The 27,857-nt window shown below is 59.7% G+C and overlaps 1 protein-coding gene across 1 annotated transcript; it reads left to right on the top strand.

Annotated features, from left to right (window-relative positions):
- The first annotated feature begins 10,707 nt into the window (after positions 1-10,707).
- Positions 10,708-13,038, top strand: LOC132388040 (pyruvate carboxylase, mitochondrial-like). Its single transcript, XM_059960389.1, has 2 exons — positions 10,708-10,906; positions 12,672-13,038. Exons 1-2 carry the CDS (start codon positions 10,748-10,750, stop codon positions 12,918-12,920), a joined length of 408 nt encoding a protein of 135 aa, XP_059816372.1. The 5' UTR covers positions 10,708-10,747; the 3' UTR covers positions 12,921-13,038.
- The last annotated feature ends 14,819 nt before the right edge of the window (positions 13,039-27,857 follow it).

Raw genomic sequence — 27,857 nt, 5'->3', positions numbered from 1 at the left:
GCTGAATGGCCTCGCCCATTGTAAGGACGCTGTGACACGACCCTACCGGCAGCAACGTGGCAGGTTACTCAGCCGCTTCCAACAGGAGGTTGCCTCACGGGGGGGTTTTGCTGCGGGCACTCCGATGGCCTCCGTGCCTGCCACCCCCGCCCACAATGCTGGTTACAGACTCTCAGATGTTCCCTCCTGTCCCCCAGAGCTGCTGCAATTAGAAACAACCCATACTCAGCAGGTCAGGCGGCTTCCATGGAGAGGGATAACCAGTCGCTGTCTCGGGCCGAGACCCTGCGTCAGGACTGGAAAGGAAGGGTGGAGATGCCGGACTGAGAAGGGGGGTGGGGGGAGGAGTACAAGCTGGCCGGTGATAGGTGAGACCAGGTGAAGGGGAAGGTGGCTGAGAGAGGGAGAGGGGGTGATACAGGACTGTGCAAAGGTCTTAGCTGCCTGAATATCGCCAGGGTGCCCAAGACATTTGCACAGGATTGTATTTGTCACCATGGTGCGGAGAGTGAGTTTATGAATCCGTCGGGAACTAAGCATCCTGGGAATGGTGAGGGTGGGGTGCCATGGGAGGGGTGTGGGACAGGGGGCAGAGAAGGAGTGTCGGGGGTGGGTACAGACACACCCAGCCCTGAGACACCAGGCAGTCACTTCATTCCAAACAATCGGTTTATTGATCATTACAGAATGTCTCTCTGGGGCTTCCCGCTCCCTCCTCTCTTCCTGTAGCTGTTACACTTTATTCTGCATTCTGTTGCGGTTTTCCTTTGTGCTAACTCAGTGCGCTGTGTACTGTTCTGATCTGTGTGAACAGAGTGCAAGACAGGCTTCTCTACATCTGGGCACACCATCATCACAATGTGCCGTGTCGTATAAAGTGGGTGAAAATGGTCCACGGCCATGATTGTTCTGGCGAAGTTTTCTGCAGAACTGCTTTGCCACTCTCTTCTTCTGGGCCGCGTCTTTACAAGACGGGTGACCCCAGCCGTTATCAATACCCTTCAGAGATTGTCTGCCTGGCGTCAGTGGTCACATAACCAGGACTTGTGATCTGCACCGGCTGCTCGTACGACCGTCCACCACCTGCTCCCACCTCACCCTGATCGGGGGCTAAGCAGGAGCCACATTTTAATTCAGAATTCCATTCTCGTTCTGACATTTTGGTCTATGGCATCCTCTTGTGGCACGATGAGATGGAGGAACACCACCTTATATTCCGCCTGGCTAACACCTCGTCTAGGTCCCGTCTTCCCTTTCTCCCATGGTCCGCTCTCCCCTCCAGCCCTTCCCCTTTCCCACCCACCTGGCTTCACCCATCTCCTGTTCTCCTCCCCTTCCCCCCCACCTTTTTATTCCGGCATCTTCCCCCTTCCTCGTTAGTCCTGGCGAGAGGTCTCAGCTTGAAATGCCGGCTGTTTTTCCATTTCCGTGGATGCTGCCTGACCTGCGGTATTTTGATCCTGCGGCACGTGGATTTGGGCAGAGGTGCAGTTACGAATGAGAGGCTGCTGTGGCTGATGAGTGGTCCTCGCTAGTCACCTACACGGGGATGGATGCCAAAGAAGAGGAAATTCTGCAGATGCTGGAAATCCAGGCAACACACACAAGACGCTGGAGGAGCTCAGCAGGCCAGGCAATCCGGCCCGAAACATCGACTGTACTCTTTTCCACTGATTCTGCCTGGCCTGCTGAGTCCCTCCAGTATGGATGCCTTTGGTTTTGTCCCGCCTACGTAGCTCAGTCAGTCTCTCTGGCCAAAGCAAGAGGCAGGCAAGGACCACAACCTGGTCGCGGTTTGGAGGCTGGCGGGGCTCAATGCCCCGGAGACCAGGGCCTTTTGCTTTGGCTCTTGGTGGGGTCACCCAGGCCGAAGGGTGGAGGCCAGACGGTCCTCTAGGTTCGGGGGTTCAGCTCAGGGATAACAACCCTGACTGGTCAATCAAAACTGGTACGGAGACACAGATGAAGATTCCTTCTTCGTCTGGACGGCCGAGGACAGACGTGGAGGTCCTGCATCACACCAAGTGGTGTAAAGGGCATTAAGCTTCCTGTTGGAAGTACGTCAGAGAGCAGGCAAAATGCAACGTCAATACTGCTGCCCTAAGGCCGACAACACTACGGGTGAGAGTCAACTGAGAGAAGAAGGTGGATGGTTGGCCCGCTTTGCAAAAGGGAACTGTCCCTGTGTGTCCAGAACTGGTGTGTGAACCAGATTACAGGATTCCCTTTTGCCATTTTCACCGTCCTTTGCCACAAGCTTAACGGCATTCAGTGAGCTCCGGGCGTGAAAAACATTTCATCTCTGACGTTGACCAGGCTCTCATCTTCGCCTGAAGGAGAACAAGGTCACCACAGTGCCGGTGTTGGTGTGACCGGGAGATCTGAGAGGCAGTGGGCTAGAGAGGGTTAACAGAAAGGGCAGAATTTCTGACCGGGATCAAATTGGTCATGAGCAGGGAGCAGCCGATGACAGCTGGGCGGGCAGTTGTCCCACCAGACCTTCTGTGGGCCATTCAGCTCACTCAGAGGCTCTCGAGGCAGCTGGGAACGATACCAGACCTGGGGGAAATACCCCTGGGGGAAATACCTGCAAGCTATCAGACACACACTCAGACTTCTGAAAGGTCCTCACTATTCCTCTTTTGCTCTCTCTATCCATCATCTATTGCTTTCTTTTTGTTTATTATTGTAATTTTTATGCCTTGCACTGTTCTGCTGCCACAAATCCACAAATTTCACAACATGCAATACCATGCAAAAGTCTCAGACTCATTTATGTAGTTGGGGTGCTTGAGTTTTGCAGAGTAATGTAGTAATTTTATGTATTGAACTGTACTGCTGTTACAAAAAAAAACAAATTTCCTGACGTGTGTGAGTGATGATAAACCTGATTCTGATCTGGGTCTCCATTGTGGACTGAGAGTGGGAAACATAGAAACACAGAAAACCTACGGAACAATACAGGCCCTTCAGCCCACAATGCTGTGCTGAACATGTCCTTACCTTAGAAGTTACCCAGGGTTACCCATAGCCATACATTTCCCTGAGAACATCTGTTCCCAATTTATGCTTCCAAGTTCCTGCCTGATAGCCTCATATTTCCCCTTACTCCAATTAAATACTTCCCTAACTTGTCTGTTCCTATCCCTCTCCAAAGCTACGGTAAAGAAGACAGAATTGTGATCACTATCTCCAAAATGCTCTCCCACTGAGAGACCTGACACCTGACCAGGTTCATTTCCCAATACCAGATCGAGTACAGCCTCTCCTCTTGTCGGCTTGTCTACATATTGTGTCAGAAAACCTTCCCGAACACACCTAATAAACTCCACCCCATCTAAACCCCTCGCTCCAGGGAGATGCCAATCGATATTTGGGAAATTAAAACCCCCATCACAACAAATAAACCCATCCCAGTTCCTACATGATTTCCCCGCTCTTCCACTGAACGATGGAACACATTCCGCACTACCCCGTGTGGCCCCTGCCTGTCATGGTGCTTGAAGCAAGCGTTTACTCCAACAGACCATGGGTGGCTCGGGCCGGCGACGTTGAGAGGGGAGCCCTCCAAATCCAGGGACCCCACGATCAGCGCTAACCGGGAGTCCCCTTTGAACACTCACAGTACAGGGAAACACCGAGGCCAGTCGGAATAAAACAAGGGTTTAACCACTCTCGACACGATGGCAGGCCCCCGGGGCCCCCATCAGTGAGCAATGAACCTGAAGCCAGAGCTCGCACTGTGCTGTGAAACCTCTTGACTGTGCAGCCCATGAACCCACAATAACCCCGTCCTGGTAACTAAACTTTGAACTCAGCTCATTCCTGCCTCCTGCGCAGTATCCAAGTCGGAATTGGAATCGCTGCGGACCCCCCCATTCCCCGTCCTCACTGACTCACTGCCTGCTGAGGGGCAGCAGTGAAGGCCGTCCGTCACTGGCACACTGACATGCAGAAGGAGACTTCATTGCTCTTTCCATAACGGTCTGGCTTGACCGATCACAGTTGTTAGCCCCGAGGTCCGGTGGACGACTCAGCCTGTCCTCTACCCTTTGACCTGTGTGGCATGGGTGACCCTACCAGGAGCCAAAGCAAAGGGCCCCGACTGCAGCCGGCATAGCTCCTGGGTCGTCGAGGAACGCCAGCCTCCAGACTCCCCGACGAGGTTGTGGGTCTCACTGTCTAAGTGCAAGTGGGTCACGGTCTCAGCTACAAGGAGCCATTATCTACACCTCAGGAAACGGGGGCAGATTGAATAAAGGAGACCATTCATCCCTTTATATCTGTGCTATCTCCGGAAAGGACTTTCCGATTAAAACTCGCTGCATTGCTGGCTCTTCCCGTGGACTGCTGCTGTTGGCTGAGGATTTCCGTTAGAGCATAAAACAGGACATTCAGCCCATCACATCTCCTCTGTCATTCTATCAAGGCTGATTTATTATTCCTCTCGACTCCATTCTCCTGCCTTCTCCCTGCAAACTTGAACCCATCAACCTCTGCTCTCAATATACCCAATGAATCATCCCTCACAGCCATCAGTGTTAATAAATACCACAGATTCACTACACTGGTGAAAGAAATTCTTCCTCAGTTCTGTTCTAGCCTTGTATTCTGAGGTTATGCCCTCTGGTCCTAGACTCCCCCACTATAGGAAACATCCTCTCCACATCCACTCTATCTGTGTCCTCTGGTCCTAGACTCCCCCACTATAGGAAACATCCTCTCCACATCCACTCTATGTGTGTCCTCTGGTCCTAGACTCCCCCACTATAGGAAACATCCTCTCCACATCCACTCTATCTGTCTACTCTGGTCCTAGACTACCCCACTATAGGAAACATCCTCTCCACATCCACTCTATCTGTGTCCTCTGGTCCTAGACTCCCCCCACTATAGGAAACATCCTCTCCACATCCACTCTATCTGTGTCGTCTGGTCCTAGACTCCCTCGATATAGGAAACATCCTCTCCACATCCACTCTATCTGTGTCCTCTGGTCCTAGACTCCCCCACTATAGGAATCATCCTTTCCACATCCACTCTATCTGTGTCCTCTGGTCCTAGACTCCCCCACTATAGGAAACATCCTCTCCACATCCACTCTATCTGTGTCCTCTGGTCCTAGACTCCCCAGTATAGGAAATATCCTCTCCACATCCACTCTATCTGTGTCCTCTGGTCCTAGAGTCCCCCACTATAGGAAACATCCTCTCCACATCCACTCTATCTGTGTCCTCTGGTCCTAGACTCCCCCACTATAGGAAACATCCTCTCCACATCCACTCTATCTGCATCCTCTGGTCCTAGACTCCCCCACTATAGGAAACATCCTCTCCACATCCACTCTATCTGTGGACCTAGACTCCCCCACTATAGGAAACAGCCTCTCCACATCCACTCTATCTGTGTCCTCTGGTCCTAGACTCCCTCAATATAGGAAACATCCTCTCCACATCCACTCTATCTGTGTCCTCTGGTCCTAGACTCCCCCACTATAGGAAACATCCTCTCCACATCCACTCTATCTGTGTCCTCTGGTCCTAGACTCCCCCACTATAGGAAACATCCTCTCCACATCCACTCTATCTGTGTCCTCTGGTCCTAGACTCCCCAGTATAGGAAATATCCTCTCCACATCCACTCTATCTGTGTCCTCCGGTCCTAGACTCCCCCACTATAGGAAACACCCTCTCCACATCCACTCTATCTGTGTCCTCTGGTCCTAGACTCCCCCACTATAGGAAACATCTTCTCCACATCCACTCTATCTGTGTCCTCCGGTCCTAGACTCCCCCACTATAGGAAACATCCTCTCCACATCCACTCTATCTGTGTCCTCTGGTCCTAGACTCCCCCACTATAGGAAACACCCTCTCCACATCCACTCTATCTGTGTCCTCTGGTCCTAGACTCCCCCACTATCGGAAACATCCTCTCCACATCCACTCTATCTGTGTCCTCTGGTCCTAGACTCCCCCACTACAGGAAACATCCTGTCCACATCCACTCTATCTGTCTACTCTGGTCCTATACTCCCCCACTACAGGAAACATCCTGTCCACATCCACTCTATCTGTCTACTCTGGTCCTATACTCCCCCACTACAGGAAACATCCTTTCCATGTCCACTCTATTGAGGCCTTTCAATTCTCGATAGTTTGCAGCTCCTCCCCTCCCTCACTGACCAGGCTCAGAGAGTGCAGCCCAGCGTTGCCTGCAGGACTGATCTTTCCCGCAGGTTTCAGCTCAGCACTGACTGCACGTCCCAGGGGGTTAGAGCACAACATCGATGTGTCAGCGCCTGGGAGCACAGAGCACAAGATCGTTATGCCAGCACCGTCACCTCCATTAAATCTCTTATTTTTATTCTCAAGGATTTTTCAGTTTTTCCATCAGCGAGATACAGTGAATTTTGCACTATGCAAAAGTCTTCAGCAGATATAGATCAGCGGGGTGCAGGGCAGATAAATCCCAAAGAGGAAGTCGGATTCTAGGGGCAGGTAATGCAACTGCGGCTGACAAGGGAAGTCGAAGCTGACATTAAAGCCATTGAGAGGGCATTTAATGGAGCAAAAATTGGAAGTTGGAGGATTGAGGAGATTTTAAAAACCGACAGAAAGCAACTAAAAAGGTCGTAAAGAAGGAAAAGATGGATTATGAGAGTAAGTATGTGAGAGTGGATATTGAACCGTTGGGAAATGATGCTGGAGAGGTTGTGATGGGGGACCACGGAAATGGCGGGTGAACCGAATCCGTATTTTGCATCGGGCTCCACAGTGGGAGACGCCGCGGAGCGGCGTGGTGGAAGTTCCGAGTGTCAGGGGGCAGAAATGTGTGAAGTTGCCACTTCTTGGGAGAACTGAAACGTCCCGAAGGCAGATAAGTCACCTGGCCCAGACAGTCCACAGCCCGGTTCTGAAAGAGGTGGCTGCAGAGATCGTCGAGGCATTAGTAATGATCTTAATTGATTCCGGCACGGTTCCCAAGAACTGAAAAATTGCAAATGGCACTCTGCTCGAGAAGTGAAAGAGGCAGAAGGAAGGACATTGTAGGCCAGCTAGTCTGACCATATGGAGAAGATGTTGGACTCGATTATGAAGCTGAGGTTTTGGGGTACATGATAAAATAGGCTGAGGTCAGCACAGTTTCCTCGAGGGAAAACCCTGCCTGACAAATCTGTTGAATTCTTTGAGGAAGTAGCAAGCAGGATGGACGAAGGAGAGTCGGTGGATTTTGTGTGCTTGGATTTTCAGAAGGCCTTTGGCAAGGTGCCACACATGAAGCTGCTTAATAAACTACGAGCCCGTGGTACTACCGGGGAGATTCTAGCAGAGGATAAAGCAGTGGCTGACTGGCAGGAATAAAGGGAACCTTTTCTGGTTGGCTGCTGGTCACTAGTGGTGTTCCACGGGATTTTGTGTTGGGACCGATTCTTTTCAGGTTATACAGCATGTCATTGACTTGCCTGATGGAATTGATGGCTTTGTGGCCGAGTTTGTAGACAGGATGAAGATACATGGAGGTTAAGGTAGTTCTGAGTACTTTTTACTTTACTTTATTGTCACCAAACAATTGATACTAGAGGGTACAATCATCACAGTGATAGTTGTTTCTGCGCTTCGCGCTCCCTGAAGTACAAATCAAAGTAAATATAATAAAAATTTAAATTATAAATCATAATTAGAAACTAGAAAAGGGAAAGTAAGGTAGTGCAAGTCAGGTCGGGATATTTGGAAGGTACGGACCAGATCCGGGTCGGGATCCGTTCAGCAGTCTTATCACAGTTGGAAAGAAGCTGTTCCCAAATCTGGCCGTACGAATCTTCATGCTCCTGAACCGTCTCCCGGAGGGAAGAGGGACAAAAAGTGTGTTGGCTGGGTGGGTCATGTCCTTGATTATCCTGACAGCTCTGCTCCGACAGCGTGCGGTGTGAAGTGAGTCCAAGGATGGAAGGATGCAGTAAGCAGGGAGGCTGCAGAAAGACTGAGACAGATTAGGGGAATGAGTAAAGAAGTGGCAGATGGAATACAGTGTTGGGAAGTGCATGGTTATGTACTTTGGTAGAAGAAATAAAGAGTTGTTATTTTCTAAATGGAGATAAAATACAAAAATCTAAGGCGCAGAAGGACTTGGAGTCCGTGTGCAAGATTTCCTAAAGGTTAACTTGCAGGTTGAGTCGCTGGTGAGGAAGGCAAATGCAATGTTGGCGTTTATTTCGAGAGGACTAGAATATAAAAGCAAGGATGTAATGTTGAGGCTTTATGAAGTACTGGTGAGGCCTCACAGAGTATGTGAGTACCCTTGGGCCCCTTATCTAAGAAAGGATGTGCTGACACCGGAGAGGGCTCAAAGGAGATTCACAAAATGGAATTGAATGGCTCATCGTGTGAAGACCGTTTGATGGCCTGTATTCACTGGAATTCAGAAGAATGAGGGGTGACCTCATTGAAACCTATCGAACGGTATTGCTGGAATGGATGTGGAGAGGATGTTTCCGATGGTGAGAGAGTCTAACATCAGAGGATAGAATAGAGGGGCATCCTTTCAGAACGGAGATGAGGAGGGTTTTTCTTTTACCCAGAGAGTGGGCAATTGTGGAGGCCAAGTCATGGGGTATATTTAAGGCAGAGGTTGATAGGTTCTAGATTGGCCAGGGCATGAAGGGTTTCAAAGGTACATTTAATGTCAGAGAATTGTATACAATATACATCCTGAAATTCTTTTTCTTCACAAACATCCACGAAAACCGAGGAGTGCCCCAAAGAATGAATGACAGTTAGATGTTAGAACCCAAAGGATATGGGGAGAAGGCAGGAGACTGGGGCTAATAGGGAAAACAGATCAGCCATGATGAAATGGCAGGGCCACTCGATGGGCCAAATGGCCTGATTCTGCCTCTATATCGTATGGTCTTCTGTTCTTATAGTCTTATGGTAATTTCATGTATCGCACTGTACCGCTGTCGCAAAAAAAAAATCAAAATCCCTGACGTGTGTGAGTGATGATAAACCTGATTCTGATCTGGGTCTCTATTGTGGACTGAGAGTGGGAAGGGGGCAGGGAGAGGGGAATCATGGTTGGGAAAAGGGGAAGGGAGAGGGGAGGGAGCGGGAAGCACCAGAGAGACATTCTGTAATGATCAATAAACCGATTGTTTGGAATCAAATGACCTTGCCTGGTGTCTCACGGCTGGGTGTGTCTGTACCCGTCCCTGACACTCCTTCTCTGCCCCCTGTCCCACACCCCTCCCTCACCATTCCCAACATCCTTTGCTCCTGCATGTACGTACTGTACATAAGTGGAACCTGCTGGATCACCCTTGACACCCATTTGCGAACCCAGCAATAGACAACCTCTTCAGAGAACATTTCACTCGAGTCATCGTACTGCCTACCCACACGCATCCAGAGGATGGGAGCAGTGCTACCCGCCACGCCGGTGCGCTGGCACGGATCGTCGTTCACGGCAGAGTGTGAGGTTTCATTAACTGCTGGTTGCTCAGGACATTCTGAGCTGTTTGAGCATCTTAACCCCCTCCTGAATCATTACTGTTCGGCTCATTTCATCTCCTCGGTTATTTAAAACTCGTTTAATTAGAGTCAAACAACAACCCAAATGTTTTCAAACTCTGCTTCCCCAGTTTTTTCCATTAATTATGTCAAGACTGAGGATTTAAGATTGCTTAATGTCACTTCCAATACACAAGGGTAAAGAAGCACAAAATAATTGTTATCTGATGCAGCGCAAAAACACGGTAAGACAAAGAACAGAATAATAAAAATAGACAATAAATATAAATGCATAAGATAACTTATATGTGTAGATTGATTGTGTGTCCATAAAGTGACGCCAGTCTGTGCATAGGGTGACTGACGGGAAATGATAAAGTAGGCGGTTGGGGTGGGTTGGTGGTGGGGGTGTTGACCTGGGGAAAGTCACTGTTTTTGAGTCTGGTGGTCCTGGCGTGGATGCAACAGAACCTCCTCCCCGATGGGAGTGGGACAAACAGTCCGTGAGCAGGGTGGGTGGGATCCTCCACAATGTCACTGGCCCTTTTCTGGCACCGTGGAGCGGAGAGCGAGTTTGGAAATCTGGCGGGGGCAAAGGATGTTGGGAATGGTGAGGGTGGGGTGCCGCGGGGGAGGGGTGTGGGACAGGGGGCAGAGAAGGAGTGTCAGGGACGGGTACAGACACACCCAGCCCTGAGACACCAGGCAAGGTCATTTGATTCCAAACAATCGGTTTATTGATCATTACAGAATGTCTCTCTGGTGCTTCCCGCTCCCTCCCCTCTCCCTTCCCCTTTTCCCAACCATGATTCCCCTCTCCCTGCCCCCTTCCCACTCTCAGTCCACAATAGAGACCCAGATCAGAATCAGGTTTATCATCACTCACACACGTCAGGAAATTTGATTTTTATTTGTGACAGCTGTACAGTGCGGTACACAAAATTACCACAGTCCTGTGCAAAAGTCCGAGACTCCGTAGTGATGCTCAGCATGTGTGTGGCGGTGGGTGGGGGTACCTGTGGTGAGTATAGAAGCTTCCAGGAGTTTCTGGCCCCTGCGACCGACGGACCACCGATTGTCTCTCATCACAGAGCAGTCCGAGACACTGGTCGATCAGGACCGCGACCCGTTGCAGGGCACCTGGGGTGACGGGATGTGAAGCAGAGGCTGCAGTCTGTTCAGCCCCAGACGGGTGGCCGGAGGCAAACGTGGGGGTCAGGGGTTCAGGCTACTGATGGATGCTGGTGTCCCCACAGGTGCAGCTGGAGAGGGGAAAAACCCTTCACATCAAGGCACTGGCCCTGGGTGACCTCAACGTGGCCGGACAGAGGGAGGTTTTCTTTGAGATGAACGGCCAGCTTCGCTCTGTCCTGGTCAAGGACACACAAGCCATGAAGGTCAGTGAATGGTGTGGGCGGAGAGAGGGTACCTCCATTTCATATCTCACTCTATTCCAGTAGGCTTGTAAATACGTTACTGATTGTTCTTTTAAATAAACCACTGCAGGTTGTATGTAAAAACCCGTGAACTGCAGGCTTTGTGATACGGGCGCATCCCGCTTAAAGCAAACACAAAGCAAGGCTCAGGTTTCCGATGTCCGAGTGTTCCTTTGGGCTAGAGGAGAGGTCACCAACAACCTGTCCTGGTCATGAGCTTTACAGCACAGAAACAGACCCTTCAGCCCATCTAGTCTGTGCCCAACTATTAATCCGCCGACTCCCACCAACCTGCACCTCCACACCCCTCCCATCCATACACTTAGAACCGTAGAACATCACAGCACAGAAACAGGCCTTTTGGCCCTTCTTGGCTGTGCCGGACCACTTTTCTGACTGCCCTGCACCCGGCCCGAATCCCTCCATACACCTCTCATCCACGTACCTGTGCAAGTTTTTCGTAAATGTCAAAAGAGAGCCCGCATTCACCACTTCATCTGGCAGCTCATTCCACACTCCCACCACTCTCTGCGTGAAGAAGCCCCTCCCAAATATTCCCTTTAAACTTTTCCCCCTTCACCCTTAACCCATGACCTCTGGTTTTTTTTCTCCCCTGGCCTCAGTGGAAAAAGCCTGCTTGCATTCACTCCATCTATACCCAACATAATTTTATACACCTCTATCAAATCTCTCCTCATTCTCCTACGCTCCAGGGAATAAAGTCCTAACCTATTCAACCTTTCTCTGTAACTCAGTTTCTCAAGTCCCGGCAACATCCTTGTAAACTTTCTCCGCACTCTTTCAACCTTATTAATATCCTTCCTGAAATTTGGTGACCAAAACTGCACACAATACTCCAAATTCGGCCTCACCAATGCCTTATACAACCTCACCATAACATTCCAACTCTTATACTCAATACTTTGATTTATAAGGGCCAATGTACCAAGAGCTCTCTGTACAACCCTATCCACCTGTATTCCCAGATCCCTCTGTTCTACTGCACTCCTCAGTGTCCTACCATTTACCTTGTTTGTTCCACCTTGGCCCTCGTTTCGCTTAAATGCTAAAATCAAGCTCACATCCACCACACTTCACACTCTCACCACCTCTGGGTGAAGATGTTCCCCTTGAACATTTCACCTTTCACCCTTAACCCGTGACCTGTAGTTTCAGCCTCACCCAGCCTCAGCGGGAAACAATGCCCCTATCGACCCTCGCCAGTTTGTGTGCATCTCGGCCCAATATGGCGGCTGTCTTGCCGGAAACTGGAGAGTTACCCCGCTCGATCGATTCCCGCCACTTCCTGTCGGGGGTCAGTGCACTCTGCCCGTGACCGCGTGGGTTTCCTCGGGGTGCTCCGGCCTCCCCCCATGGTCATTGTAAACTGTTCAGTGATTAGGCTAGGATGAAGTCGGGGGATGAATGGTCTACTTTGTGCTGTATCTCAAACATTTAAAACTTCAGAGGAACAGGCCCTGTCACCCAACGAGCCGCACTGCCAGCCTATTTAACCCCCGCCTAATCACAGGGCAATTAAACTGGTAACCGGTGCGTCTTTGGAGGAAGGCAGAGCACCCGGAGGGAACTCGAGCTTACAGACAGCGTCGGAACTGCGCTCTGGACTCCGCCCCCGCGTATAATAGCGTCGCACGAACCGCCGCGTTACCAACAGGCTCGGAGCCCAGCCGGTGTCACTGCCCCGCTCCCTCTGTCTCGCCCACAGGAGATGCACTTCCACCCCAAGGCGCTGAAGGACGCGAAGGGCCAGATCGGAGCGCCCATGCCCGGCAAGGTGATTGACATCAAAGTGAAGGAGGGCAGCCACGTGGAGAAGGGCCGGCAGCTCTGCGTACTCAGTGCTATGAAGATGGAGACGGTGGTCAACGCACCCATGTCCGGCACGGTGAAGAAGATCTACGTCACCCGGGACATGCACCTGGAGGGGGATGACCTCATCCTGGAACTGGAGTAACACCGGATGCTCTCAAAGACCCCCAGCCCTCAGTCACCCCCGTCCATTCCGCAAACTCCCAACACTCCAGTCCGCACCTTCCACCCTACCTCAAAACCTCTCCACTCCCCTTCCTCCCATCCTCGTCCACACCCAACACCCCCCACCCCCCACTTCACAAACCCCTCACACCCCCCTCTCACAAACCCCCACCCCCTCCCTCACAAACCCCTCACCCCACCCACACCAACCCCCACCACACCCCCACCACCCCCCCCACTCACACAAACCCCACACCCCCACTCACAACCCTCACCCACCCCCCAAACCCCCCACCCCCCACCACAAACCCCCCACCCCTCCACTTCACAACCCCCCTCACCCCCTCCCACCCACCCCTCACCCCCCACTCACAACCCCCTCACCCCCTCCACTTCACAACCCCTCACCCCCTCCTCTTCACAAACCCCTCACCCCCTCCACTCACAAACCCCTCACCCCCTCCTCTCACAAACCCCTCACCCCCTCCTCCACAAACCCCTCACCCCCTCCTCTTCACAAACCCCTCACCCCCTCCTCTTCACAAACCCCTCACCCCCTCCTCACAAACCCCTCACCCCCTCCCTCACAAACCCCTCACCCCCTCCTCTTCACAAACCCCTCACCCCCTCCTCTTCACAAACCCCTCACCCCCTCCTCTTCACAAACCCCTCACCCCCTCCACTTCACAAACCCCTCACCCCCTCCTCTTCACAAACCCCTCACCCCCTCCACTTCACAAACCCTCACCCCCTCCACTTCACAAACCCCTCACCCCCTCCTCTTCACAAACCCCTCACCCCCTCCACTTCACAAACCCCTCACCCCTCACCTCTTCACAAACCCCTCACCCCCTCCACTTCACAAACCCCTCACCCCTCTCCTCTTCACAAACCCCTCACCCTCTCCTCTTCACAAACCCCTCACCCCCCCTCCTCTTCACAAACCCCTCACCCTCTCCTCTTCACAAACCCCTCACCCTCTGCTCTTCACAAACCCCTCACCAACTCCACTTCACAAACCTCTCACCCCCTCCTCTTCACAAACCCCTCACCCCCCTCCACTTCACAAACCCCTCACCCTCTCCACCACAAACCCCTCACCAACTCCACTTCACAAACCCCTCACCCTCCTCTTCCCCACCACAAACCCCTCACCCCCTCCTCTTCACAAACCCCTCACCCTCTCCTCTTCACAAACCCCTCACCCTCTCCTCTTCACAAACCCCTCACCCCCTCCTCTTCTCAAACCCCGCAGCCTCTCCTCAAACTCCCCAAACCTCTCCTCTTCTCAAACCCATCACCCTCCTCAAATGCCTCACCCCTCCACTTCACAAACCCCCCACCCCCTCCTCTTCACAAACCTCACCCCCTCCACTTCACAAACCCCTCACCCCCTCCTCTTCACAAACCCCTCACCCCCTCCTCTTCACAAACCCCTCACCCCCTCCTCTTCACAAACCCCTCACCCCCTCCTCTTCACAAACCCCTCACCCCCTCCTCTTCACAAACCCCTCACCCCCTCCACTTCACAAACCCCTCACCCCTCCACTTCACAAACCCCTCAACCCCTCCTCTTCACAAACCCCTCACCCCCTCCTCTTCACAAACCCCTCACCCCCTCCACTTCACAAACCCCTCACCCCCTCCACTTCACAAACCCCTCACCCCTCCTCTTCACAAACCCCTCACCCCTCCTCTTCACAAACCCCTCACCCCCTCCTCTTCACAAACCCCTCACCCCCTCCTCTTCACAAACCCCTCACCCTCTCCACTTCACAAACCCCTCACCCCCTCCACTTCACAAACCCCTCACCCTCTCCACTTCACAAACCCCTCACCCCCTCCTCTTCACAAACACCTCACCCTCTCCTCTTCTCACAGCCCTCACCCCCTCAAACCCCTTAACCCCTCCACTTCACAAACCCCTCACCTTCTCCTCTTCTCATACTCCCCAGTCCTCCTCTTCTCAAACCCCTCACCGTCTCCACTTTGTAAACCCACTCAACCTCTCCTCTTCCCAAACCCCTCACCCTCTCCACCTCGCAAACTCACTCAACCTCACTGATCTCAAACCCTCCACATTCACCCTCCTCCCAAACCCCTCACCCCTCTCCTCCTCCCAAACCCTCCTCACCCGCTTCTCCCAAACCCCTCACCCTCCCCTCCTTGCAAACCCCTCACCCTCTCCTCCTCCCCTCCTTCCTGCCACTCTCTCACCCACCCCCATCCCCGGTTCCCCAGTCCACCCTTGTCCCATGGACACTGCAGAACTGGATACGTCCCTCATGATGGGCAGATCGTCCCGTGCCCCCTACCGGCCGTTTGAATGACCATTACCCCGGACGGCCTCTCCCTACCCTCCCCTTTACCAGCCAGCCTGTATGTCGCAGTGAGGGTCACAGCACAGCCAACACCCCAGCTGCTGTCAATGGTCAGGCCCTGCCTACACACATAGGATATACTGATTAAAGTTTGTGACTCAATGAAGATGGTGTCTGTCTGTGTCCAGCTCTCGTGCGCGTTCACAACGTGTCAGCTCCAGCGACTGATCCACCACAGGGTGAGAGTGAGAGGCCAGTGCCGTCTCCACCAACCCACTGGACAATGTCTCCACACACAGTCCCGTCCCGGGCCGGACGATGGAGGGGTCAGTGTGTCCAGTCACATCCCGACCCCGGCCGGACGACGGAGGGGTCAGTGTGTCCGGTCACATCCCGGCCGGACGACGGAGGGGTCAGAGTGTCCGGTCACATCCCGACCACGGCCGGACGATGGAGGGGTCAGTGTGTCCGGTCACATCCCGGCCGGACGACGGAGGGGTCAGTGTGTCCGTTCACATCCCGACCCCGGGCCGGCTGACGGAGGGGTCAGTGTGTCCGGTCACATCCCGACCCCGGCCGGACTACGGAGGGATCAGTGTGTCCAGTCACATCCCGGCCGGACGACGGAGGGGTCAGAGTGTCCGGTCACATCCCGACCCCGGCCGGACGACGGAGGGGTCAGAGTGAACGGTCACATCCCGACCCCAGCCGGACGACGGTGGGGTCAGTGTGTCCGGTCACATCCCGACCCCGGCCGGACGACGGAGGGGTCAGTGTGTCCGGTCACATCCCGACCCCTGGCCGGCCGACGGAGGGGTCAGTGTGTCCGGTCACATCCCGACCCCGGCCGGACGACGGAGGGGTCAGTGTGTCCGGTCACATCCCGACCCCGGCCGGACGACGGAGGGGTCAGTGTGTCCGGTCACATCCCGGCCGGACGACGGAGGGGTCAGTGTGTCCGGTCACATCTCGGCCGGACGACGGAGGGGTCAGAGTGTCCGGTCACATCCCGACCCCGGACGGACGACGGAGGGGTCAGAGTGTCCGGTCACATCCCGACCCCAGCCGGACGACGGAGGGGTCAGAGTGTCCGGTCACATCCCGACCCCGGACGGACGACGGAGGGGTCAGAGTGTCCGGTCACATCCCGACCCCAGCCGGACGACGGTGGGGTCAGTGTGTCCGGTCACATCCCGACCCCGGCCGGACGACGGAGGGGTCAGTGTGTCCAGTCACATCCCGACCACGGCCAGACGACGGAGGGGTCAGTGTGTCCGGTCACTCCGACCGACGGAGGGGTCAGTGTGTCCGGTCACATCCCGACCCCGGCCGGACGACGGAGGGGTCAGTGTGTCCGGTCACATCCCGACCCCTGGCCGGACAATGGAGGGGTCAGTGTGTCCGGTCACATCCCGACCCCTGGCCGGACAATGGAGGGGTCAGTGTGTCCGGTCACATCCCGGCCGGACGACGGAGGGGTCAGTGTGTCCGGTCACATCTCGGCCGGACGACGGAGGGGTTCAGAGTGTCCGGTCACCATCACGACCCCTCCGTCGTACATCCCGACCCCGGACGGACGACGGAGGGGTCAGTGTATCCGGTCACATCCCGGCCCCGGCCGAACGACGGAGGGGTCAGTGTGTCCGGTCACATCCCGGCTGGACGACAGATGGGTCAGTGTGTCCGGTCACATCTCGACCCCGGCCGGACGACGGAGGGGTCAGAGTGTCTGGTCACATCCCGGCCGGACGACGGAGGGGTCAGTGTGTCCGGTCACATCCCGACCCCGGCCGGATGACGGAGGGGTCAGTGTGTCCGGTCACATCCCGACCCCGGCCGGACGACGGAGGGGTCAGTGTGTCCGGTCACATCCCGACCCCGGCCGGACGACGGAGGGGTCAGAGTGTCCGGTCACATCCCGACCCCGGCCGGACGACGGAGGGGTCAGTGTGTCCGGTCACATCCCGACCCCGGCCAGACGACGGAGGGGTCAGTGTGTCCGGTCACATCCCAGCCGGACGACGGAGGGGTCAGTGTGTCCGGTCAAATCCCGACCCTGGCCGGACGACGGAGGGGTCAGTGTGTCCGGTCACATCCCAACCCTGGCCAGACGACGGAGGGGTCAGTGTGTCCGGTCACAACCCGACCCCGGCCAGACGTCAGAGGGGTCAGTGTGTCCGGTCACATCCCGACCCCGGCCGGACGGCGGAGGGGTCAGTGTGTCCAGTCACATCCCGGCCAGACGATGGAGGGGTCAGTGTGTCTGGTCACATCCCGGCCGGACGACGGAGGGGTCAGTGTGTCCGTTCACATCTCGACCCCGGACGGACGGCGGAGGGGTCAGTGTGTCCGGTCACATCCCGACCCCGGCCGGACGGCGGAGGGGTCAGTGTGTCCGGTCACATCCCGGCCAGACGATGGAGGGGTCAGTGTGTCTGGTCACATCCCGGCCGGACGACGGAGGGGTCAGTGTGTCCGTTCACATCCCGACCCCGGGCCGGCTGACGGAGGGGTCAGTGTGTCCGGTCACATCCCGACCCCGGCCGGACTACGGAGGGGTCAGTGTGTCCGGTCACATCCCGGCCGGACGACAGAGGGGTCAGTGTGTCCGTTTACATCCCGACCCCGGGCCGGCCGAAGGAGGGGTCAGTGTGTCCGGTCACATCCCGACCCCGGCCGGACGACGGAGGGGTCAGTGTGTCCGGTCACAACCCGACCCCGGCCGGACGACAGAGGGGTCAGTGTGTCCGGTCACATCCCGACCCCGGCCGGACGACGGAGGGGTCAGTGTGTCCGGTCACATCCCGACCCCGGCCAGACGACGGAGGGGTCAGTGTGTCCGGTCACATCCCGGCTGGACGACGGAGGGGTCAGAATGTCCGGTCACATCCCGACCCCGGCCAGACGCCGGAGGGGTCAGAGTGTCCGGTCACATCCCGACCCCGGCCAGACGACGGAGGGGTCAGAGTGTCCGGTCACATCCCGACCCCGGCCGGACGGCGGAGGGGTCAGTGTGTCCGGTCACATCCTGACCCTGGCCGGACGACGGAGGGGTCAGTGTGTCCGGTCACATCCCGGCCGGACGACGGAGGGGTCAGTGTGTCCGTTCACATCCCGACCCCGGGCCGGCTGACGGAGGGGTCAGTGTGTCCGGTCACATCCCGACCCCGGCCGGACTACGGAGGGGTCAGTGTGTCCGGTCACATCCCGGCCGGACGACAGAGGGGACAGTGTGTCCGTTTACATCCCGACCCCGGGCCGGCCGAAGGAGGGGTCAGTGTGTCCGGTCACATCCCGACCCCGGCCGGACGACGGAGGGGTCAGTGTGTCCGGTCACAACCCGACCCCGGCCGGACGACAGAGGGGTCAGTGTGTCCGGTCACATCCCGACCCCGGCCGGACGACGGAGGGGTCAGTGTGTCCGGTCACATCCCGACCCCGGCCAGACGACGGAGGGGTCAGTGTGTCCGGTCACATCCCGGCCGGACGACGGAGGGGTCAGAATGTCAGGTCACATCCCGACCCCGGCCGGACGACGGAGGGGTCAGAGTGTCCGGTCACATCCCGACCCCGGCCGGACGACGGAGGGGTCAGTGTGTCCGCTCACATCCCGACCCCGGCCGGACGACAGAGGGGTCAGTGTGTCCGGTCACATCCCGGCCGGACGACGGAGGGGTCAGTGTGTCCGGTCACATCCCGACCCCGGGCCGGCCGAAGGAGGGGTCAGTGTGTCCGGTCACATCCCGACCCCGGCCGGACGACGGAGGGGTCAGTGTGTCCGGTCACAACCCGACACCGGCCGGACGACAGAGGGGTCAGTGTGTCCGGTCACATCCCGACCCCGGCCGGACGACGGAGGGGTCAGTGTGTCCGGTCACATCCCGACCCCGGCCAGACGACGGAGGGGTCAGTGTGTCCGGTCACATCCCGGCCGGACGACGGAGGGGTCAGAATGTCCGGTCACATCCCGACCCCGGCCAGACGACGGAGGGGTCAGTGTGTCCAGTCACATCCCGACCCCGGCCAGACGACGGAGGGGTCAGTGTGTCCGGTCACATCCCGACCCCGGCCGAACGACGGAGGGGTCAGAGTGTCCGGTCACATCCCGACCCCGGCCGGACGACGGAGGGGTCAGTGTGTCCGGTCACATCCCGACCCCGGCCGGACTACGGAGGGGTCAGTGTGTCCGGTCACATCCTGGCCGGACGACAGAGGGGTCAGTGTGTCCGTTTACATCCCGACCCCGGGCCGGCCGAAGGAGGGGTCAGTGTGTCCGGTCACATCCCGACCCCGGCCGGACGACGGAGGGGTCAGTGTGTCCGGTCACAACCCGACCCCGGCCGGACGACAGAGGGGTCAGTGTGTCCGGTCACATCCCGACCCCGGCCGGACGATGGAGGGGTCAGTGTGTCCGGTCACATCCCGACCCCGGCCAGACGACGGAGGGGTCAGTGTGTCCGGTCACATCCCGGCCGGACGACGGAGGGGTCAGAATGTCCGGTCACATCCCGACCCCGGCCAGACGACGGAGGGGTCAGAGTGTCCGGTCACATCCCGACCCCGGCCAGACGACGGAGGGGTCGGAGTGTCCGGTCACATCCCGACCCCGGCCGGACGGCGGAGGGGTCAGTGTGTCCGGTCACATCCCGACCCTGGCCGGACGACGGAGGGGTCAGTGTGTCCGGTCACATCCCGGCCGGACGACGGAGGGGTCAGTGTGTCCGTTCACATCCCGACCCCGGGCCGGCTGACGGAGGGGTCAGTGTGTCCGGTCACATCCCGGCCGGACCACGGAGGGGTCAGTGTGTCCGGTCACATCCCGGCCAGACGATGGAGGGGTCAGTGTGTCTGGTGACATCCCGGCCGGACGACGGAGGGGTCAGTGTGTCCGGTCACATCCCGACCCCGGACAGACGACGGAGGGGTCAGTGTGTCCGGTCACATCCCGGCCAGACGATGGAGGGGTCAGTGTGTCTGGTCACATCCCGGCCGGACGACGGAGGGGTCAGTGTGTCCGGTCACATCCCGGCCGGACGACGGAGGGGTCAGAGTGTCCGGTCACATCCCGACCCCGGCCAGACGACGGAGGGGTCAGTGTGTCCGGTCACATCCCGACCCCGGCCGGACGACGGAGGGGTCAGTGTGTCCGGTCACATCCCGACCCCGGCCAGACGACGGAGGGGTCAGTGTGTCCGGTCACATCCCAGCCGGACGACGGAGGGGTCAGTGTGTCCGGTCAAATCCCGACCCTGGCCGGACGACGGAGGGGTCAGTGTGTCCGGTCACATCTCGACCCCGGCCGGACGACGGAGGGGTCAGTGTGTCCGGTCACATCCCGACCCCGGCCGGACGACGGAGGGGTCAGTGTGTCCGGTCACATCCCGACCCCGGCCAGTCGACCGAGGGGTCAGTGTGTCCGGTCACATCCCGGCCGGACGACGGAGGGGTCAGAATGTCCGGTCACATCCCGACCCCGGCCAGACGACGGAGGGGTCAGAGTGTCCGGTCACATCCCGACCCCGGCCAGACGACGGAGGGGTCAGAGTGTCTGGTCACATCCCAACCCCGGCCGGACGACGGAGGGGTCAGTGTGTCTGGTCACATCCCGGCCGGACCACGGAGGGGTCAGTGTGTCCGGTCACATCCCGACCCCGGGCCAGCCGAAGGAGGGGTCAGTGTGTCCGGTCACATCCCGACCCCGGCCGGACGACGGAGCGGTCAGTGTGTCCGGTCACAACCCGACCCCGGCCGGACGACGGAGGGGTCAGTGTGTCCGGTCACATCCCGGCCGGACCACGGAGGGGTCAGTGTGTCCGGTCACATCCCGGCCAGACGATGGAGGGGTCAGTGTGTCTGGTGACATCCCGGCCGGACGACGGAGGGGTCAGTGTGTCCGGTCACATCCCGACCCCGGCCAGACGACGGAGGGGTCAGTGTGTCCGGTCACATCCCGGCCAGACGATGGAGGGGTCAGTGTGTCTGGTCACATCCCGGCCGGACGACGGAGGGGTCAGTGTGTCCGGTCACATCCCGGCCGGACGACGGAGGGGTCAGAGTGTCCGGTCACATCCCGACCCCGGCCAGACGACGGAGGGGTCAGTGTGTCCGGTCACATCCCGACCCCGGCCGGACGACGGAGGGGTCAGTGTGTCCGGTCACATCCCGACCCCGGCCAGACGACGGAGGGGTCAGTGTGTCCGGTCACATCCCAGCCGGACGACGGAGGGGTCAGTGTGTCCGGTCAAATCCCGACCCTGGCCGGACGACGGATGGGTCAGTGTGTCCGGTCACATCCCGACCCCGGCCGGACGACGGAGGGGTCAGTGTGTCCGGTCACATCCCGACCCCGGCCGGACGACGGAGGGGTCAGTGTGTCCGGTCACATCCCGACCCCGGCCAGTCGACGGAGGGGTCAGTGTGTCCGGTCACATCCCGGCCGGACGACGGAGGGGTCAGAATGTCCGGTCACATCCCGACCCCGGCCAGACGACGGAGGGGTCAGAGTGTCCGGTCACATCCCGACCCCGGCCAGACGACGGAGGGGTCAGAGTGTCTGGTCACATCCCAACCCCGGCCGGACGACGGAGGGGTCAGTGTGTCTGGTCACATCCCGGCCGGACCACGGAGGGGTCAGTGTGTCCGGTCACATCCCGACCCCGGGCCAGCCGAAGGAGGGGTCAGTGTGTCCGGTCACATCCCGACCCCGGCCGGACGACGGAGGGGTCAGTGTGTCCGGTCACAACCCGACCCCGGCCGGACGACAGAGGGGTCAGTGTGTCCGGTCACATCCCGACCCCGGCCGGTCGACGGAGGGGTCAGTGTGTCCGGTCACATCCCGACCCCGGCCAGACGACGGAGGGGTCAGTGTGTCCGGTCACATCCCGGCCGGACGACGGAGGGGTCAGAATGTCCGCTCACATCCCGACCCCGGCCGGACGACGGAGGGGTCAGAGTGTCCGGTCACATCCCGACCCCGGCCGGACGACGGAGGGGTCAGTGTGTCCGGTCACATCCCGACCCCGGCCGGACGACAGAGGGGTCAGTGTGTCCGGTCACATCCCGGCCGGACGACGGAGGGGTCAGTGTGTCCGTTCACATCCCGACCCCGGGCCGGCTGACGGAGGGGTCAGTGTGTCCGGTCACATCCCGACCCCGGCCGGACTACGGAGGGGTCAGTGTGTCCGGTCACATCCCGGCCGGACGACAGAGGGGTCAGTGTGTCCGTTTACATCCCGACCCCGGGCCGGCCGAAGGAGGGGTCAGTGTGTCCGGTCACATCCCGACCCCGGCCGGACGACGGAGGGGTCAGTGTGTCCGGTCACAACCCGACCCCGGCCGGACGACAGAGGGGTCAGTGTGTCCGGTCACATCCCGACCCCGGCCGGACGACGGAGGGGTCAGTGTGTCCGGTCACATCCCGACCCCGGCCAGTCGACGGAGGGGTCAGTGTGTCCGGTCACATCCCGACCCCGGCCGGACGACGGAGGGGTCAGTGTGTCCGGTCACATCCCGGCCAGACGATGGAGGGGTCAGTGTGTCTGGTCACATCCCGGCCGGACGACAGAGGGGTCAGTGTGTCCGGTCACATCCCGACCCCGGCCGGACGACGGAGGGGTCAGTGTGTCCGGTCACAACCCGACCCCGGCCGGACGACAGAGGGGTCAGTGTGTCCGGTCACATCCCGACCCCGGCCGGACGATGGAGGGGTCAGTGTGTCCGGTCACATCCCGACCCCGGCCGGACGACGGAGGGGTCAGTGTGTCCGGTCACATCCCGGCCGGACGACGGAGGGGTCAGAATGTCCGGTCACATCCCGACCCCGGCCAGACGACGGAGGGGTCAGAGTGTCCGGTCACATCCCGACCCCGGCCAGACGACGGAGGGGTCAGAGTGTCCGGTCACATCCCGACCCCGGCCGGACGGCGGAGGGGTCAGTGTGTCCGGTCACATCCCGACCCTGGCCGGACGACGGAGGGGTCAGTGTGTCCGGTCACATCCCGGCCGGACGACGGAGGGGTCAGTGTGTCCGTTCACATCCCGACCCCGGGCCGGCTGACGGAGGGGTCAGTGTGTCCGGTCACATCCCGGCCGGACCACGGAGGGGTCAGTGTGTCCGGTCACATCCCGGCCAGACGATGGAGGGGTCAGTGTGTCTGGTCACATCCCGGCCGGACGACGGAGGGGTCAGTGTGTCCGGTCACATCCCGACCCCGGCCAGACGACGGAGGGGTCAGTGTGTCCGGTCACATCCCGGCCAGACGATGGAGGGGTCAGTGTGTCTGGTCACATCCCGGCCGGACGACGGAGGGGTCAGTGTGTCCGGTCACATCCCGGCCGGACGACGGAGGGGTCAGAGTGTCCGGTCACATCCCGACCCCGGCCAGACGACGGAGGGGTCAGTGTGTCCGGTCACATCCCAGCCGGACGACGGAGGGGTCAGTGTGTCCGGTCACATCCCGACCCCGGCCAGACGACGGAGGGGTCAGTGTGTCCGGTCACATCCCAGCCGGACGACGGAGGGGTCAGTGTGTCCGGTCAAATCCCGACCCTGGCCGGACGACGGAGGGGTCAGTGTGTCCGGTCACATCCCGACCCCGGCCGGACGACGGAGGGGTCAGTGTGTCCGGTCACATCCCGACCACGGCCGGACGACGGAGGGGTCAGTGTGTCCGGTCACATCCCGACCCCGGCCAGTCGACGGAGGGGTCAGTGTGACCGGTCACATCCCGGCCGGACGACGGAGGGGTCAGAATGTCCGGTCACATCCCGACCCCGGCCAGACGACGGAGGGGTCAGAGTGTCCGGTCACATCCCGACCCCGGCCAGACGACGGAGGGGTCAGAGTGTCTGGTCACATCCCAACCCCGGCCGGACGACGGAGGGGTCAGTGTGTCTGGTCACATCCCGGCCGGACCACGGAGGGGTCAGTGTGTCCGGTCACATCCCGACCCCGGGCCAGCCGAAGGAGGGGTCAGTGTGTCCGGTCACATCCCGACCCCGGCCGGACGACGGAGCGGTCAGTGTGTCCGGTCACAACCCGACCCCGGCCGGACGACGGAGGGGTCAGTGTGTCCGGTCACATCCCGGCCGGACCACGGAGGGGTCAGTGTGTCCGGTCACATCCCGGCCAGACGATGGAGGGGTCAGTGTGTCTGGTGACATCCCGGCCGGACGACGGAGGGGTCAGTGTGTCCGGTCACATCCCGACCCCGGCCAGACGACGGAGGGGTCAGTGTGTCCGGTCACATCCCGGCCAGACGATGGAGGGGTCAGTGTGTCTGGTCACATCCCGGCCGGACGACGGAGGGGTCAGTGTGTCCGGTCACATCCCGGCCGGACGACGGAGGGGTCAGAGTGTCCGGTCACATCCCGACCCCGGCCAGACGACGGAGGGGTCAGTGTGTCCGGTCACATCCCGACCCCGGCCGGACGACGGAGGGGTCAGTGTGTCCGGTCACATCCCGACCCCGGCCAGACGACAGAGGGGTCAGTGTGTCCGTTTACATCCCGACCCCGGGCCGGCCGAAGGAGGGGTCAGTGTGTCCGGTCACATCCCGACCCCGGCCGGACGACGGAGGGGTCAGTGTGTCCGGTCACAACCCGACCCCGGCCGGACGACAGAGGGGTCAGTGTGTCCGGTCACATCCCGACCCCGGCCGGACGACGGAGGGGTCAGTGTGTCCGGTCACATCCCGACCCCGGCCAGTCGACGGAGGGGTCAGTGTGTCCGGTCACATCCCGGCCGGACGACGGAGGGGTCAGAATGTCCGGTCACATCCCGACCCCGGCCAGACGACGGAGGGGTCAGAGTGTCCGGTCACATCCCGACCCCGGCCAGACGACGGAGGGGTCAGAGTGTCTGGTCACATCCCAACCCCGGCCGGACGACGGAGGGGTCAGTGTGTCTGGTCACATCCCGGCCGGACCACGGAGGGGTCAGTGTGTCCGGTCACATCCCGACCCCGGGCCAGCCGAAGGAGGGGTCAGTGTGTCCGGTCACATCCCGACCCCGGCCGGACGACGGAGGGGTCAGTGTGTCCGGTCACAACCCGACCCCGGCCGGACGACGGAGGGGTCAGTGTGTCCGGTCACATCCCGACCCCGGCCAGACGACGGAGGGGTCAGTGTGTCCGGTCACATCCCGGCCGGACGACGGAGGGGTCAGAATGTCCGCTCACATCCCGACCCCGGCCGGACGACGGAGGGGTCAGAGTGTCCGGTCACATCCCGACCCCGGCCGGACGACGGAGGGGTCAGTGTGTCCGGTCACATCCCGACACCGGCCGGACGACAGAGGGGTCAGTGTGTCCGGTCACATCCCGGCCGGACGACGGAGGGGTCAGTGTGTCCGTTCACATCCCGACCCCGGGCCGGCTGACGGAGGGGTCAGTGTGTCCGGTCACATCCCGACCCCGGCCGGACTACGGAGGGGTCAGTGTGTCCGGTCACATCCCGGCCGGACGACAGAGGGGTCAGTGTGTCCGTTTACATCCCGACCCCGGGCCGGCCGAAGGAGGGGTCAGTGTGTCCGGTCACATCCCGACCCCGGCCGGACGACGGAGGGGTCAGTGTGTCCGGTCACAACCCGACCCCGGCCGGACGACAGAGGGGTCAGTGTGTCCGGTCACATCCCGACCCCGGCCGGACGACGGAGGGGTCAGTGTGTCCGGTCACATCCCGACCCCGGCCAGTCGACGGAGGGGTCAGTGTGTCCGGTCACATCCCGGCCGGACGACGGAGGGGTCCAGAATGTCCGGTCACATCCCGACCCCGGCCAGACGACGGAGGGGTCAGAGTGTCCGGTCACATCCCGACCCCGGCCAGACGACGGAGGGGTCAGAGTGTCCGGTCACATCCCAACCCCGGCCGGACGACGGAGGGGTCAGTGTGTCCGGTCACATCCCGACCCCGGCCGGACGACGGAGGGGTCAGTGTGTCTGGTCACATCCCGGCCGGACCACGGAGGGGTCAGTGTGTCCGGTCACATCCCGGCCAGACGATGGAGGGGTCAGTGTGTCTGGTGACATCCCGGCCGGACGACGGAGGGGTCAGTGTGTCCGGTCACATCCCGACCCCGGCCAGACGACGGAGGGGTCAGTGTGACCGGTCACATCCCGGCCAGACAATGGAGGGGTCAGTGTGTCTGGTCACATCCCGGTCGGACGACGGAGGGGTCAGTGTGTCCGGTCACATCCCGGCCGGACGACGGAGGGGTCAGAGTGTCCGGTCACATCCCGACCCCGGCCAGACGACGGAGGGGTCAGAGTGTCCGGTCACATCCCGACCCCGGCCGGACGACGGAGGGGTCAGTGTGTCCGGTCACATCCCGACCCCGGCCGGACTACGGAGGGGTCAGTGTGTCCGGTCACATCCTGGCCGGACGACAGAGGGGTCAGTGTGTCCGTTTACATCCCGACCCCGGGCCGGCCGAAGGAGGGGTCAGTGTGTCCGGTCACATCCCGACCCCAGCCGGACGACGGTGGGGTCAGTGTGTCGGTCACATCCCGACCCCGGCCAGACGACGGAGGGGTCAGTGTGTCCGGTCACATCCCGACCCCGGCCGGACGACGGAGGGGTCAGTGTGTCCGGTCACATCCCGGCCAGACGATGGAGGGGTCAGTGTGTCTGGTCACATCCCGGCCGGACGACAGAGGGGTCAGTGTGTCCGTTTACATCCCGACCCCGGGCCGGCCGAAGGAGGGGTCAGTGTGTCCGGTCACATCCCGACCCCGGCCGGACGACGGAGGGGTCAGTGTGTCCGGTCACAACCCGACCCCGGCCGGACGACAGAGGGGTCAGTGTGTCCGGTCACATCCCGACCCCGGCCGGACGACGGAGGGGTCAGTGTGTCCGGTCACATCCCGACCCCGGCCAGACGACGGAGGGGTCAGTGTGTCCGGTCACATCCCGGCCGGACGACGGAGGGGTCAGAATGTCCGGTCACATCCCGACCCCGGCCAGACGACGGAGGGGTCAGTGTGACCGGTCACATCCCGGCCAGACAATGGAGGGGTCAGTGTGTCTGGTCACATCCCGGTCGGACGACGGAGGGGTCAGTGTGTCCGGTCACATCCCGGCCGGACGACGGAGGGGTCAGAGTGTCCGGTCACATCCCGACCCCGGCCAGACGACGGAGGGGTCAGAGTGTCCGGTCACATCCCTACCCCAGCCGGACGACGGTGGGGTCAGTGTGTCGGTCACATCCCGACCCCGGCCAGACGACGGAGGGGTCAGTGTGTCCGGTCACATCCCGACCCCGGCCGGACGACGGAGGGGTCAGTGTGTCCGGTCACATCCCGGCCAGACGATGGAGGGGTCAGTGTGTCTGGTCACATCCCGGCCGGACGACAGAGGGGTCAGTGTGTCCGTTTACATCCCGACCCCGGGCCGGCCGAAGGAGGGGTCAGTGTGTCCGGTCACATCCCGACCCCGGCCGGACGACGGAGGGGTCAGTGTGTCCGGTCACAACCCGACCCCGGCCGGACGACAGAGGGGTCAGTGTGTCCGGTCACATCCCGACCCCGGCCGGACGACGGAGGGGTCAGTGTGTCCGGTCACATCCCGACCCCGGCCAGACGACGGAGGGGTCAGTGTGT

This window comes from Hypanus sabinus, unplaced genomic scaffold (assembly GCF_030144855.1).
Source record: "Hypanus sabinus isolate sHypSab1 unplaced genomic scaffold, sHypSab1.hap1 scaffold_2585, whole genome shotgun sequence".
Taxonomy (NCBI): Eukaryota; Metazoa; Chordata; class Chondrichthyes; order Myliobatiformes; family Dasyatidae; genus Hypanus; species Hypanus sabinus.
This window is presented reverse-complemented; position numbering and strand designations above follow the sequence as displayed.